This window comes from Helianthus annuus, chromosome 15, assembly GCF_002127325.2.
Source record: "Helianthus annuus cultivar XRQ/B chromosome 15, HanXRQr2.0-SUNRISE, whole genome shotgun sequence".
NCBI classification, from domain to species: domain Eukaryota; kingdom Viridiplantae; phylum Streptophyta; class Magnoliopsida; order Asterales; family Asteraceae; genus Helianthus; species Helianthus annuus.
Window position 1 is genome coordinate 32,951,392 of NC_035447.2, and position 17,407 is coordinate 32,968,798.

At 35.4% G+C, this 17,407-nt stretch overlaps 1 protein-coding gene across 2 annotated transcripts; it reads left to right on the forward strand.

The window, feature by feature from the left end:
• Window positions 1-3,744: 3,744 nt before the first annotated feature.
• On the forward strand, window positions 3,745-4,345 carry LOC110911208 (40S ribosomal protein S28-2). 2 transcript variants are annotated; one of them, XM_022155811.2, is made up of 2 exons: window positions 3,745-3,904; window positions 4,029-4,345. In XM_022155811.2, the coding sequence occupies exon 2, from the start codon at window positions 4,029-4,031 to the stop codon at window positions 4,224-4,226; it is 198 nt and encodes a 65-aa protein (XP_022011503.1). In that variant the 5' UTR covers window positions 3,745-3,904; the 3' UTR covers window positions 4,227-4,345. The 2 variants fall into 2 exon arrangements, with proteins under 2 accessions (XP_022011503.1, XP_035839920.1); XM_035984027.1 differs by having other exon boundaries at window positions 3,749-3,904; window positions 4,026-4,345.
• Window positions 4,346-17,407: the final 13,062 nt, after the last annotated feature.

Consider the following 17,407-nt stretch of genomic DNA (forward strand, 5'->3'; position numbering starts at 1 on the left):
GCTTTATCTTATAAGTTATTAATAAAATAAAATTATACATTCTATTCTACTATTACTTAAAGGACAAAGTCGGTGGAAATTCCACCGGCTTTGCCTTCCCCTCCCCCTATTTTTACGATATTGTAATTTTAGCCTTTTAATTTTGGTACTTTCAAAGTTTCATGAAATGACAAATTTAGTCTCTAAACTACTACTCCATTTTACAAATAGTTGACGTTTGACACCTCAACTTTATGGCAGTTTCCTTTTCAGCCCCAACTTTATTATAGTTTACTTCTTACCCCAAAACTTTATCAAATTTTATCTTTAACCTTCCTTAGCTCTTAAGTTTAGGAATTGAACTTTTTAACCACTTAACTTTTTATAAACTTTGTAAATGCTACTTTGACTCTCCCATACTTTCACGATGTTGCAATTTTAGCCCATTGACTTTGTTACCTTCAAAGTTTCATAAAATGAAAAATTTAGTCCCTAAACTACTACTCCATTTTACAAATAGTTTGCTTTTGACACCCTAACTTTGTGGTAGTTTCCTTTTCAGCCCAAACTTTCTTATAATTTCCTTCTTACCCCAAAACTTTATCAAATTTTATCTTTACCTTTTCTTAGCCCTTAGGTTTAGGAAATGCAATTTTTTACCACTTAACTTTTTATGAACTTTGTAAATGCCACTTTGACCCCCTCGAGAGTTTTTGGCTTGACGATATAAATTCGAGTTAGTCGAGTCGCGTATAGTACATTATAATTGCACGATATAAATTCGATTTACGTTATGTTTTGATCCAATCGCAATGCAACTATATGATACATTGAGTTCAATCGAATACGTCAAAACGTGCGTTTTCATATGGTTAATACATCCCATAACGCTTGGACTAATCCATTCGATATTTGTGAAGTACCTGCGCCGCAACACGCGCGGGTCTTATTACTACCTACACCTTAAAAGACAAAGTCGGTGTAAACCCCACCGGCCTTGTCTTCCTCCCCCCTCTATTTTTACGGATGTTGCAATTTTAGCCCCTTGACTTTGTATTTTTAAAGTTTTATAAAATAGCAAATTTAGTCCCTAAACTACTACTCCATTTTACAAATAGTTTGCTTTTGCCACCCCAACTTTGTGGTAGTTTCTTTTCAGCCCCAACTTTGTTATAGTTTCCTTCTTACCCTAAAACTTTATTAAATTTTATCTTTACCCTTTCTTAGCCCTTAAGTTTAGGAAATGCAATATTTAGCCACTTAACTTTTTATGAACTTTGTAAATGTCACTTTGACCCCCTCGAGAGTTTTTGTCTTGACGATATAAATTCGAGTTAGTCGGGTCGCGTATAATATGTTATGATTGTACGATATAAATTTGATTTACGTTACGTTTTGATCCAATCGCAATGCAATTATAGGATACATTGAGTTCAATCGGATACGTCAAAACGTGCATTTTCATATCGTTAACACATCACATAAGGTTTGGACTAATCCGTTTGATATTTGCGAGGTACCCGCGCCGCAAAGCTTGCGGTTACTAGTTGTAACTAGTTTCTGTGGCGTAAGTGTTTTTGCAACCGATAACGATAGGAGTTTTCTCTCTAGGGACCAGAGTTTTTTTTTATCAGAATTATAAGTCAGGTTTTTTTTTACTTGAAGACATAAAAGTTGTTGTCTAACTATACAGTGACCAAACCAGAAATGAACCCAAAAATGACCTCATTTATTATCAAGCCTTTTGAAATAACCTATTTTTTAATACAAAAATTGACCTCATTTGTTATCTAGCCTAAGGCGTGGCTGAAATGGTTATTGGAGACTATGGTCGAAGTGGTTGCAGACGATGGTGTTGCATGCGAGGTAGGGGGCACGGCGTAGTAGATGGGTGCACGATCGACGGTGGCTTGATAAAAACGAGGCATCTTGAATAACACGATCGATGGAGGGCATTGTCATGCAAGAATCTCATCCTCATAATTCTATCCCTGTTGGACCAGTTGATGTAAATTGGATTCCTGATAAAATATTCTTGTCACAAAAGAAGCTTGTGACAAGAAACTACCAACAACCTCTTAGTCCGACTCCTGACTTCAGAACTTAACAAACTACCATTGTAGTATCATATTCAGCAAAAGCTTTTAGTGTACCTAAAATTTTGTTTCATTTAATGTCTTTAAACGTATAGTTATGGATGTGCATGTTAACATAATAAGTCATTGGCGTTTTTTTGTTATTTCTTTAACGGCTCAAATTTTATAACACACTGACTAGCAAAAAGCTAGACCACAACAAAAACGAACATTATAAAAAAGAAATGGGTTTTGCTTTGCAACCACAACATCCATTGAATGTACACTTTACGGTTCCTATTTGCAAACCACAAAAACGATTAATTGATAATACTATAAATTTTATTGTGTTCCCAAGACTAGTTAACATTCCCTCACACCAAATTGTTTCGGAACCACGAAATAACCCACCAAGCACTCATGATAATCGTCTCCAATGTTGATTTCTAAACCTTTGATAGAGAAGATGCCTACAACCAAGACATCTGGTTAACAGGAGTGGGATGGGATGGGATGGGAAGGAAAGCCAAAGTCAACCCATTATCAGTGCTTTTTCACACGTTAGACGCCAAGTTACAAGACCCAAACAAATATTCAGAAGATCCAACATGTTTTAGGTGTTGTTTGTTTTTCTAAAAAAGATTTGCGCATGCTCTTCTGTCTGCGCCGCGCAAACCACACGCATAAATTGACATCTACAAACTGTTTGTTTTTCGAAGACGTTTAATTAAAAAAGTTTGCTCGAGCTCTTGTTGGTGTAGACTTAGCCAACCACTTCTAAGATTTTATAAGGTCTGTATATGGTAAACACCATCACCACCATCCACCACCGTCCACCACCACCCACCATCCACATCCACCACCCACCACCACCGTCCGTACACCACCACTAGCTTATTTTAGAAGTCTACGTACATTAAAAAACAAACAGCTTATTTTGCAAACTACAGATGTTTGATACACCTCTTCTTCTATAGATGTTTGCAGATGTGATCCGCAGAATGCAAACATTTTACATTTTAAAAACAAATAACACCTTAGAAGACAAACACACAAAGTACATGTTAGGGGTTGGTAGAAAACCGAAGAAACCTAACTGAAAAAAAAACGATTTAACCGAACCGAAGCAAAACCGAACAACGTAAAAAACCGAAAAAACAAACCGAAATTTATGATTTGGTTACGGTTTTGCATTTTATAAAAACCGAAAAAAAAAAACAAACCAAACCAAATAACCTAAAAAATCTTTTTTTATTGTTTGTTATATATTGATTTTGTAATTATTAATTTTATCTAAAAAATCTAACCAACAAATATTATTTTTTATATATCGGTTTTGGGTGTCGTTAATTATGACCCAAACCAATTGAGTAGGGTTTGAACTTTTTTCACCCAAACCGGTTTATCCTAAACTGGTTATGACAAAAGTTGATCAAACTGATTCGATTTACAACCTGAACCAGTTTGGTAAAAAAATAATAAATAAATAAAAACTTGGTTCTCTAGGCTAAACAGTGAACACTAGAGGTTGAGTTGTTAATAGAGGTGCGCAAAAAAAACGAACCTGAAAAAACCCAGACTCGGGTATTTTAAACCCGAACCGACCCTACCCAGGTCTGGATATGGTATTTCAGCCAAGTCCTCTAGTCCTTAATACATAAATCGTAAGTATCAGCCCGTAATTTTTTTGGGCTCAAAGCGAGCACATATTTTGCTATGATCAACAATTGAAGCCCAACCCAGAGTGGACTTAACATCCCAATACCCACCCACCTATAAGATCATTAGGGTTTTCCACCTCGATTCATCGTCTCTCTGAAAGTTTGCAAGCAGCAGCCGCTTATACGCAGGTAACAATCTTCCAAACCATTGATTCTCAATCATAAACATTCGATTCTCATTTCTGACGTTGTTTATTGATTCTGTCTGAATAAGTTAAACTGATCGAACATGTTTTTTATTTGATTTTGAAAGATGGAGTCTCAAATCAAACACGCAGTGGTGGTGAAAGTGATGGGGAGAACTGGATCGAGAGGTCAAGTGACGCAAGTGAGAGTGAAGTTTCTCGATGATCAAAACCGTTTCATCATGCGAAATGTTAAGGGTCCTGTTAGAGAAGGTGATGTTCTTACTTTGCTCGAGTCCGAGAGAGAGGCCAGAAGGTTGCGATGATTTCACCTATTTAGTATTATGTTCTTTAAGATTTCATCTGTTTGAATTTTATTGATCAAATGTTAAAAAGAGTATGCTGAACCCGGTTTTATTTGAATTTTATTGTTTCAGTCTTATTATCTCGAGATTTAATAATTTTTATTATTAGTTTGAATTATCGGGGAAGAGGGTAAGGTGTTTGTGTCACTGATCGGATTCACCTTACTTTGATTGAAATTCCCCGTACATTATAATAAACAGAAGTATAATGCTTGTGCACCAATCTGTATGTATGGCTTGCAAGTTTCGCTCTTCTGTCACATTTTATTTAACTTTTTAAGGAAATTTATTGGTTTATTTGCCTGTTTCAATTAGAAATTAAAATCAATCTGTAAATGTTTAGATTAACTACAAGTCGAGAGACATATTCTTAGTTGCAATGATAAGTTGAGAGACATAAATGGATTCAACTAAGGCCCTAGTTAATGATATTATTCTGATATCTAATAATCATATTCTTAGTTGCAATGATAAGTTTTCTAATCGGGGAAGAGGGTAAGGTGTTTTTGTTATTATTGGATTTACCTTACTTTAACTGAAATTCCCCGTATAGTAATTATAAACAGAAGTATAATGCTTGTACGCCAGATGGCTTGCAAGTTTCGCTCTTTTGTTACATTATTAGTTTCGTTACTGATAGCCGTTTTTATGGTTTTTGATCGACGCATTATACGTGTTGATATTATTTTGGTCATGATATGACTTTATTTTTTACTTTCATCTTTTGGTTAATATACGAGTGCGGCTACCGTAATGAATCAAACTAATATCGACTGAATACCTGCTGCTAACAGACAGAATATTACTAGTTGTCATTACAGACTAGTTATAAGTTGTTAAAGATTAGATGTGGCTTTAGCAACTTCTGGGATGACTGTAACTGCTATGTGAATCCAAGTGACCCACTCTTAGAAAATCTATGTAGCAACATATATGTGGATCGTCAATTAGGTGCCACGAACAACAATCAAAGTCACACCTAATCGAAGTCTTAAGTATACGCTTTTTGTTCATTATGTGACTAGAACCCTCAACTTCATATTAAGAGACACATTCTCATCACACTTTTTGTTAGGATGACTCGCATTTCATTTGGTTGCGAAGAATCAATATCTCCTTAAAAGGCTCTTTTTGAAGTTAAGCAATAGGAATTAAGTGTACATTAGATAACGAGCAGATTCAAAAATGAAAAAAAAAATCAAATGCAAAGAAAATGGAGCTCACGAGTCAAACTTTTTCCAACTTATCAAATGCAAAGAAAACGGAGCTTGGTCGTGCGTGACACTCCACACAGTGTGCGACACCACACAGGGTGATGCGTGACACTCCATACAGTGTGCGACACTACACAGGGTGATGCTTCACAAAGAGTTCGACACTTTACAGTTTTGCGACAATTCAGTCTGCAACACTCAGGGAACGTGAGTTCAACCTGAGCAAAACTTGCTCAGTGACACTCTATGGCGGCCTGATTGTGTGCGACGCTTGCGACACATTGTCTACGACACTCGTTTTACAACCTTTGCAACACTCCACAATTGTCGAGACACTAAGAGGTTTAGCAACCTCTGCGTCAGTATGTGCTAAATCATTAAAATGTCCAATGTGTAAAGGGGTAAAGTTTTCATTCACTATAAAATGTCCGATGGACCAATAAGAGGATTGATTTGGCTTAGCTTGATTGGTTGGTGATGGTGGAGGTGGTGGTGGGTTGATGAGGTGGTGGTTGTGAACAACGGTGAATGTATAAAGGGGTAAAGTTTTCATTCACTATAATTTTGAAGCTTAATGGGTAAGAGGTTTACTAACTGATTTAACATACTTAATGTTGACTGATTCAGAGGTAGCCTCTTAATGATATCATTAAGAGGCTTCCAAACAGCTCCTTAAACAATGAGTCAACAATCACCGCTTTTACGCAACTGAACGGGTGTCTCACAGCTCTCAAAACTTTGCCTTTACTCTCTACCCAACAAATTATGGCTCCTTGAAAACAATGTTGGAGCCATTTCTTATGACAAGTCCTATATTGACGGGTCTATCGCATGTCCAAGTCATATTGTTGCCACAACATCTGACTTTACCACTGCTGCAAATGCTAATGACGCACATGTCTGAAGCTACCTTTTCTCATGTCCAATGAACTACTGCCCATGAATTATGGGACTTCCTTGCTCGAGCTTATGCACATTGCTTGAAGAGAAGTTACATTTAAAGGCACAACTCCTTCACCTGCAAATGAAATGGGATGAAACATCCCCTGCTTATCGTGTTGTTATCTAAATATAGGTTTTACTATTTCATTTAAGCTTATGTAATTAGCATCAAGAACTACCTAGTAAGATACTACGATACTCTTTCAGCCCTAGAATCCAACACATCTCCTCTACTTGCATCTAATACACATGCTACTAAGCTTCAACATTATGAGACATGATACATAAAAGATGGAATTTTTACTCATGTATGCAAAAACACATGGGCAAAAACCAGGAGGGGTCAAGGGAGTTTGTTGTCCCTTGTCACTAGAATTTATCATTTTTATATAAAATTTAAGTGGCATTTAAAGAAAAACACATAAATTGGACCTATCAAAAAAATTTTTTTGAATGGCCAATAGAATTAATCCTAAGCACTCTCGGGGCATCCACTGGGCTAAATGGAGTACTCCAAGAGTAATCCTAGTCCACCACCAATTCCGGGGAAAACCCGGTAACCCACCCACCTGTAGACATGACGATGAAATTATTGGTAAAACAAGCTCAAGGATCGAACCCAACTTTCACCGGGTCTCCTATAATTGCCAACCAGTGCCTCACTCTGCACCAAATGGGAGTTGAACCTGCATCTCTCGAGAGAAATGCAAGTCTTCCACCACTTGATCTAGAGATCATTGGCAATTGGACCTACCAATTAACAAGGTTTTGTATCATCAGTACAATATCACGCAAATATAAATTTCTATCAGATATTAACAACATCCATATTGAATCAAAACTTAAAAAGTAATAACCAACAATATCATAAAAAATAAAAGTCATTTTGTAAAAAAGCCGGTTTGGGTTATAAACCACTTTAGGAGGGAACATGTTTGAATCCATTAAAGTTGGGGTCGGGTTTAAACCAGTCTGGGCAAAGGAAAAAAAAACCTATTTGTTGGCATGTTCTTAATATCGGGTCGGGTCCAAACTGGTCTAGACTATGAACTGACGGGTTGGGTTGTCTAGCCAAATAAGTTATTTTACACCTCTACTTAAAGTAGACTCTTTATATGCAACTTAAGGCCCAATAAGTACCAGGTATTCATCTTTCCAACCATTAATCCTCAAAAATTCTCTGTTAAAGTGATGGGGAGAACTGGATCCAGAGGGCAAGTGACGCAAGTCAGAGTGAAGTTTCTTGATGGTCAAAACCGTTTCATCATGCGAAATGTCAAGGGACCTGTCTCCCCGAGAGAGAGGCCAGAAGGTTGCGATGATTTTGTATTATTATGTTTGATCTCGTTTTCGAGATCTGGTGCTGTATTTGGTAATAATGATGATGGTACTTTTGATCTGTTTTATAGTATCTTAGAATTTGAATTAAGAATTGATCAAATGTTAGTATGCTGAATCTGATCTTTAATTTAACATTCAGGGGTGTTTGGCCTAGCTTTTTTTTTTATCTAAGCTTATAGCTTTTTTAGCTTATTTTTACAAAATAAGCATTAGTGGGTGTTTGTTTTAGCTTTTTAAGCTTATGCTTATTAGCTTATATAAGCTAATTTCAAGAAGCTTATGGGTTGATGGTTTTTTAGCTTATTTGAATAAGCTTATTTGAACAAGATGATTTTTTACTCATTTGCCCTCAAATGGTGGATTAACTCATTTGAATATGATACACACAATGGTATTATACCCCTTCCTATAATACACTATGGATTAACTCAACTTGTAGAATATAAGCTAATCCAAACACTTAAAAATAGCTTTTCAAATAAAAGAAAATAAGCATAAGCTACTTTAAAATATAAACAAAGCCAAAAAAATAAAAGCTAGGCCAAACACCCCCTCAAGATAGTAAGCAATTAGCATACCTTATTTTTAAATAAATACATACTCATAGTAGAGTTGTTTATAAACCGGAACATATTTAGACGAGTTAAGTGTCATTTACGTCCCTGCTGTTTGTCCATTTAGGGTAGGGGGTATAGGCATGTTTGACTTGTTCGGTGAGTGAAGTCACCGATTCGGTGACCACACCTCCCTTTTAGCGGCAATCGGTGAGCAGGAGAGAGAAGGGCAAATTCGGTGTACACTCATCGAAATGAAGTGACTGATTTGACCCCTTTTTTTAATATTTTGAACGTTAAAAAATTGACCGTTTGAATATATATTCGACCGTTTGAATTTTTAATATAAATACCCACATTTCCAATCAATTTAAAATACACAACTCTTCTCCATCCAACTTTATTTTTTTTTTTTTAAAAATCATCACTCCCATTTTTTCAATGGATGATATACCACCGCTATTCCTTCCGATTGATATTAGTGAAGACGATGATTCTTCCTCGAGCGATAGTAGTTTAATTTTTTTTTTCCAAAATCTTATTAACGAAGCCGCTCAACTGGAAGACACAGGCACTTCTAAAATAAAAGGAAAACTGTGCATCGAGATCGAGTGAAATGTCACGACAACCTTATGAGAGATTATTTTGTCGACGAGCCCGTATTCAACGAAGATGTTTTTCGTCAAAGGTTTCGTATGTCCAAAAGGTTGTTTTTAAAAAATTTTGAGTGACGTGCAAGCGAATAACTCGTGGTTTCAAGACGCAGCGGATGCTAGTGGTAGGAAGAGTTTTACATCGATTCAAAAAGTTACTTCGGCGATTAAGCAACTAGCAACCGGCAACGCTCCAGACGAGTTCGACGAGTATTTAAATATGTCCACAAGGACTTCCCGAGAAAGTCTAGAATATTTTTGCGAAACGGTTTGTAATTTATACGCTTCCGAGTTTTTACGTAGGCCTGCTAGCCACGACGTTGCGCTCTTGTACCAAGCTCATGAGGAGAAACATCACCTTCCTGGGATGTTGGGTAGTCTTGATTGTACACATTTTGTTTGGAGAATGTGTCCAACGGAGTTGCGGGGTCAATATATGAGGGGGGATCATAGTCACCCGACAGTTATGCTCGAGGCGGTGGCCTCTCAGGATTTATGGATTTGGCATGCTTTTTGTGGTCCAGCAGGTTCACAAAACGACATCAACGTGCTCCAACAATCTCTGTTATTTCTTACTGAGCGAAATGGAACTGCACCAAAATGCCCATTTTACGTGAACAACCACTTGTACAAGCGTGGATACTATCTTACCGATGGAATCTACCCTACTTGGTCCGTGTTTGTTAAATCATTTCTGTATCCTCACATTGTGAAAGAAAAGAAGTTCAAGAGGCAACACGAGGCGGCAAGAAAAGACGTGGAGCGGGCTTTTGGTGTTTTAAAGGCAAAATGGCATATACTTCATCGCCCGATGTGTGGTACGAGTGTTAAAAAAATTAGGATGGTCGTATATGCGTGCATTATTATACATAATATGATTCTAAAAGACGACGGAAACGCCATTGCACCGGTACATATTCGGGATCCTCCAGTCGAGCCCGTTTTCGAAGACACTATTTATAACGAGCTCATTGATGAAGATACGCATTATAGACTTAAATATGATCTTGTGGAGCATCTTGGAGAACAAGATTTACCCCACCTTTTAGCGGATTCCGACGACGAATAGTTAAATTAGTTTTTTTTAATTTATTTTTATATTTTAAATTAGTTTTTTTTTTAAATTTATTTTTATATTTTAAGTTAGGTTTTTTCTTATGTAATGCGTTTTTTTAATTAAAAGTACCTTTGTTTTTATATTTTTTAATATGTTTTGTTTATTTATGATTAATTTCTAGAAATTAAAAAATATATAACTCAAACACCTTAGGGTGTTTGACTATACCCTCTGATTGAGTGCAAAATGGGGAGTGAAATGGTGAGTTGACATGGCATAATATTATTGGCTAGGATTTCACTCAAACACCCTAAAGGTGTTTGACTATACCCTCCACCCTTAAGGCCAAAATTCAAAATTGTACCATTTTCCCTTCCTTGAAACGTGTCATTTCAGTCCAAAAAAATCTAGCATAAAGTGCCATTTTCGTCCCTTAGCTAAATGATTTTTTTAACTGGGATTAGTTTTCAATCACATATCATACAACGGGACCCACTAATACCCTGCTACCAACGGAATGTAGTCTTCAAGGAGGTTAAAGACTTGAACAATGAAAGGTAAATTTGGACACATGATCTCTTATACGGAAGTATTGTCAAACAAACCATCCTTGCTTTTCTGGTTTTTGTAGTCATTGCCCTTTATCTTGATGACTTGATAGTCTGATTAAGTTTATAAATATTTCCATTTATGCCGTCTGGAACAACACCACCAAACAACAAAATCTCCCTGTAACCAAATAGACTCTAGGTGATCTAAAACGCATTGACACATGTAACTCAATATGCGTAAGTTTAAAACTTATCAAAACAGGTCGGGTCATAGTGACCCGGCCTGCAATCCCTGTTTGTCACATGGTATATTCTTTGACATCCAATATATGCATATTCCAAGACATCCAAATCACAAATGGAACAACAAAAATGAGATTATATTTTCATAAAAGACAGGATACAGGCCTGGGTTGCAGCCATCCTATGGAACCGGTCTCACCAGCTGCAGTCTAGCGACAACCAGTGGCAATACTTCTGATTTTAAGGATTGATCTGCCAGGCACCAACTTGCATGTACTTCGGGTCATCGGTGAATTCGTGAACAGATAAATAACGTACTTTATCGCAATCGCACTACCAGTTTTCACCAAGTATTCCATGTTGGCATAATATTTTCATCTTTTTTCGTAACTATGAAAATGGGTTCGGTAGGATCAGGTATAGTGGTTTGGCGCCACATGCCAAGTCACCTTTAACCGGCGTTAAATGGGGCGCCACACGTGAGGGGGGGGGGGTGAGTGTGGTAACGAACGTTATATATATGTAGAGGTTCCTGTAAAAAAAGTGTTTTTTATGAGAAAGGTAAGAAAAAATCTACACCATTAGATCTTTGATCTAATGGTTGACATCATAATGGCAAAATTGTAAATAATGTTACTATTAAACATATTAATTTTCTAGATTAAGAGTATATATGTAAATTTAACATTTTTAAATTAAGAAACTAACATTAATGCACATGTAACTTCCCCCCGTCTTTTTTAAACGTCAATAACTTTTTATACATAACTTTTTTTTCAAAAAAAATTACATCATAATAACGAGCGTTTTTTTTTATCTTTAATATGAGTACCATATTGCTATACTTAGATAGAGAAAAAAATATGTTTCGATCAGATGTTTAGTCCATGAATGGTGTTATATACTTGCTGAATGGTGTTATATATTTACTGAATGATGTTATATACTTACTGAATGGTGTTATATACTTGCTAAATGATGTTATATACTTGCTGAATGGTGTTATATACTTGCTGAATGGTGTTTATAGAGATCTTTAAAAAAAATCCAGTTCCTATTATTAAGGTGGCGGTTATGGGAAGTTTTTAATTAATTGAATTAATAATAAAATTGCTTGTTTACCCTTTTGAATTAATTTAGATTTAGGACACATGTCATCTCCACAATATTTCTCACATTTCTCACAATTTTAACCTTTTTTACAATAACCTTACCCTATCTATATATATAGGGTTGAGTTCATTTCAGAACTTTAAAAAACTACAGAACTTTCAGAACTCCTAATAAAGAATCATTTTATATAAGTTTTTGTATTTAGGATCTTTTTATCATCTATTATATGTATTTCTTTGATTACATACATGTTAAAAGTAATTTACATATGTTTAATTGCCAAAATTATATATATGTGTCATAACTAATTACATATATGTAAAAGAACTAGTTTACGTATGTGTAATTATAAAATTACATATAAAAAATGATAAAATTACTCTTAACATGTATGTAATCGTAAAAATACACATAATATATGATAAAATTATCCTAAACATAAAAATATATAAATAAAAAGATTGTTTATTAGGAGTTCTGCGACCCTATATAGGGCCAGAATCATTTCAGAACCATAAATATATAAATAAAAAGATTGTTTATTAGGAGTTCTGCGAGTTCTGTAAATATTTATGGTTCTGAAATGATCCTGGCCATATATATATATATATATATATATATATATATATATATATATATATATATATATGTGTGTGTGTGTGTGTGTGTGTGTGTGTAGAAACGGGATCAGGAGAAAACGCTCAAAAGTATGAGAACGGTGAGAACGCCTCCTGGCCCAACACGTGTCCCGCCGCTTAGAAAAGAGCGGAGGGGCTTTTTTTGTCCTTTCATCTTCTGCTTTTCCAGTTCCGCTTTTCCCAATATTGTTGGTTTTTAAGATTTTTGGCGTTAAACAAATTCAATATTTAATGGCGTTTAATGGATTCATCTTATTAGCATTTTGGCGTTTATGACGTCTATTCAAATCGTATGCCATTGTAACCCAGGGGTCAGGGAATCTATTTGAATGGCGTTTTAAACAAGTTGGCCCATTGTTCTATTATTTTTTATAAACATTTTGGCGTTTGGGTTATCTTGGCGTTTTACAATTGTTGGATTATATTTCAGCCACAGTAGAAAAACATACAAGCGAAGAAAATAAATTAAAAATCCTAATCGAATCTCTCTTCACAATATTCACTGTCATCAGTCTCTTTGTTCTTTAATAGTACAAGAACTGACACCAAAATAGGGCGTTTTATGTAAAACTTAACAAACCCATCGGTTTGATTTTTTTGTCTGCTCGTCTGTTGAAGTTGTTTTTTTGTGGATGTTTGGCGACATAGATCTATGACGTGTGGGTGGGTTTTTCGCTTTTTCTTCATCTTGATCTTCATCTTTATATTCATCCCACTCTTCAGTGTCATTGATCTCTTCTCCTCATCCAAGCCTTCTTCAAGAACAAAAAATACAAAATGCCATATGACTGGCATTAGTATCTTTTTCTTGAATTTTTGTCCATCTCATGCAGCAAAATCTTACTGAGTTACTCGCCTCCGCTAACAATTCATTCAGTGAAACTTGACGAATAACAATACTGAATATCCAAGAAAGCATATTAGCCATCTTTGATTTTTTTTGGCGTTTTTCAGTGAGTGGTATTTAGTAGCATTAGCGTTTGTTTTTTGTTTTTTTTTTGTTTGATCAAATGGAAGTTGCTGAGATGTATCATTTTATAGGATCTCTTTTTGGCGCCTAAGTTAGTCGGTGCGTTATTATAATAAAGTATTCGTCTTTTCAATTACTGTTTGTAATTATTGTTTCTTACCAGCTTTATCTCTGAAGTCTGTAACACGTCCCATCTTTCAAGTTTGGCGTTTTAGATTCTAATATAATAAATTTTCCATATCTTCAGTTTTTCTGATTTGAAGTTACGGTTTCTAGTTACATTGTAAAGTTTGTTTTTTATTTTATTTTTTTTTTTTGGTTTTTTATAATACTTTTTCGAACTAATTTTATTATAGTTTTGGCTGTTTTGGCGTTTTTATTATATATGGCGTTTTTATTATACAACAATCAACTGAAAAGGAAAATAAAAAAAGAATACATAAAAAAAGTATTTTTATAATACTTGTCCAAAGTAATTTTATGATGGTTTGATAAACGCCAAAGGTGTAAGACATTTGCCTTTTTGGCGATTTTATTAGATATGAGGTTGTTTATTAAATAACAATCAACTTAAAAAGAAAATTAAACAAAATAAATATTGATCTTCAAATCTTCACTATCACCAGTCTCTTTCTTCTTTTGAAGCATCTTCACTGGCTGTTTCGACTTCCGTATGAAATCAGCCTCTTTTTCTATAATTTTTGTCCATCTCATGCAGCAAAATGTTATTGAGTTTACACCCTTTCAGCCAAAATGTTATCTTTTTTGGCGTTTTACCGAGAAAAAGAACGCCCCAAAATAAACCAGCTTAAAACTATAAATTTGATCATGCTAAAATCAATAAATTGTTGCTATATGGTATTGGATAACATTGTTAATTCTCAGTTAAGAAAGATAACTGACAATGTTGTCCACACCATACAACTACACTTTATTGACAACAATATATTTGATGTTTGGGTTTTCTGGTGTTTATCAGTCGAATGGTATATATTAAATATGGCGTTTGGGGTTTTTGTTTGTGTTTTTTAATTGAAGGTCTGAGTTGTTGTATATATAGGATTTTTTGGCGGATTTTTTAGGCGGGATTTTACTATAATTAAGTTTGGCGTTTTATATCTAATGGCGTTTTTAGCAGAATGCTGTATGATTTTTGTTTTGGCGTTTTATTTTCATGAGATGACGTTTTGTTTGGAGTAGTCAAAAGACGCTTTTACCCTTATTGAAGCGCGTCCACGTAATAAAATTGATGTTATTTACGAAAATGGCACCGCACCAATCTAGTCCATAGATTGTTTTCATTTGCAAATATATTCATCCATTCAAATCTTGTACTATTCTTATATTCTTTAACAAAGTTAATATGTAAACATATGGGATATCACCATTCACAATATAATAAAAAGAAATCATTAACAGCCATGCCGATTAATTTTTTCAGAAAGTAAAGTTATTGGTAGAGATAAAAATATGCTAATGAAAAAAAATTCTTTTTTTAAATAATTGTGATAAAAATATATTCTACCATTTATTAACTAGTGGGGAACCCGCGCGTTGCGGCGGAGTCGACAATACGCGGTGAAAACATGATACGCATCAAACAATGAAGAGTGAAATATCCCATTGATATCTCACCGAGATAACCTATATTTCAAATACCGGTCCTTGACCGATACCCAATATTTTACCGCATTAACTGCATAGGTTCAAAGGACAAATACATGTAACTGAGATGGAACAGATGGCTAATTCGTTTATGAGGGATATGGATTGTGGGCTGCATCTGCATTTCAATTATAGTCTCAGCTCCATTTTTATTAAACATAAATGACATGCTTCCAATATACAGTCGAAAAACAAAGAATTTAAAATAAACTACCGTAAATTTAAATAAAAAAAACATAATGATCCATATATGAAGCACAAATCCGCCATTAGCAAAGCAGAATATGAACACACAATATACAGATATAGCAGAGGTTGTATCTGACTAATGCTCATACTTAACACGCCCCTTTAATATACCGGGAAGTGGCGGCGATGGTGACGGCGGAGGTCTGGCGGACCTTGGTGGCGGCAAAGGGGCGGGAGGCTGAACCATGGTAGACATGCTGGACCCGACACCTCCGTCTGTACAAACATTGTTTGATCCTCCCGCTTAACTTCATGGCCTTGAGGACATAATTGCATCATGTAACTCAAACGGTGTATTGCAATTATATCAAGAATAAAACTTAATACTTACTGTGGTAAATTATAATTTTTAATAAAGTAATAAACCAAGCGCGCGCCATGAGCTAACCTGTTGAAGTCAAAATGAATGAGCTGCATATGTTCTGCAATTTCCACCTCGACAGTCTCATGAGGGCGGGTCTCAAATTACCAGACAGCAAAAAGCTAGCTTACATATGGGTAAAAATTCATAACGGTAATTTTATATCTGGTCAATACGTTTTTCGTTGTTTTGCAAGAAAGACGCTAACAACCTTTTTGAAGAACCGTACCTGAACGAGTATAAAAGGTAAAGCCACTCCACCACTTGGTGTGTCTCCTGAGGTGCTCGTTCCGTTTAATTAGATTTTGAAGACCTACATGCTTTATAATAGGAAAAACAAACACTTCAGCAAAAACTTAAAAAAGAAGATTAATACTCGATTGCCAATATAAATCATATAAGCTGGTTCTCACTTGATCTTCCAGTTCTCGCAAATAAGCTGTTTTCTTCTCAATTCGGGGCAAGCTTCGCCATGGGTCTTAAACTATTAAGTTTGTGGTGAATTCAGTCCGGGTAACCCCAAAATGTGAAACATTTAAGCCTAAAAGTATACATATTTGGTTGTGAACGGGCCCAACCCGAAAAGACCAAGACCAAGCCAGTTACCTAACAAGTATAACTAACGGGTCGAGACAGAAATCAAACAAACGGCTTTAAGCCAAGATAGTGACCATGGATAACAGAATAGTTGCATCAGAAGATGTACTCTGACAAAACCAAAGGAAATCTAGCAACTTCAACCTCAAAGGGGCTTCCTTGTGGATCCGCCAATCTGCAAACAGATTATACAAACATTTTACAATTTACATCAAGATAGACAAAACATAGGCCAAACCAACTGGTATCCATTCTACCCGTTAGTTAGTCGGTTACCCGTCTGCTCATTCTCCAAAAAGAAATTTAATTAATAAAAGCCTTAAAAGTCTTTAAATGAAGTTGACCATCTTTGAGTGTCAGCACAGCCAATGTACAGCAAACCATGGAGATGTTAACATCACATCAAGTCAGCACAGCTAATGTATAGCAAACCATGGAGTTGACCATCTTTGAGTGTCAAATTTATTAATCTTTTTAAAATTGTAGATGTGATAACTGATAAGAACTGTTTCTTTTTAGAGGTGGCCATTTCATACTTTCAACCCATCTAGTTATGCTTACAATCATCAAAAATTCAGAAACTGATGGAAATATAACAAGGTTATTATAGCATCTGTAAACGCCAGCTTTCGGTATCAACATTTCCATTTGAGCAATCAAGATTAGATGGTCTTTGATACAAACACATTATGTTGCTGCTAAGTTTTCGTAACTGGAACTGGATCGCATACTAACTCAGGCAACAAGCTTTGCAAATGAAGATGATTTATCTTCCAGCAACTTTGTTAGAGAATCATATTCTTCAAACAAGAAAAAAATTAGCTTAGATCAAGACTTAATTTAACTCAATAGACGACGTAAAGGACACCAGTGTTTCTTAACAAACCTTGTTCTAGAACCAAAACCATGTCACTATCAAGCACAGAGGTGATACGATGCGCGATCATTATCACAGTTGAGTCGGTAAAGTGCTTCGCGTCTGACGCGATCACTA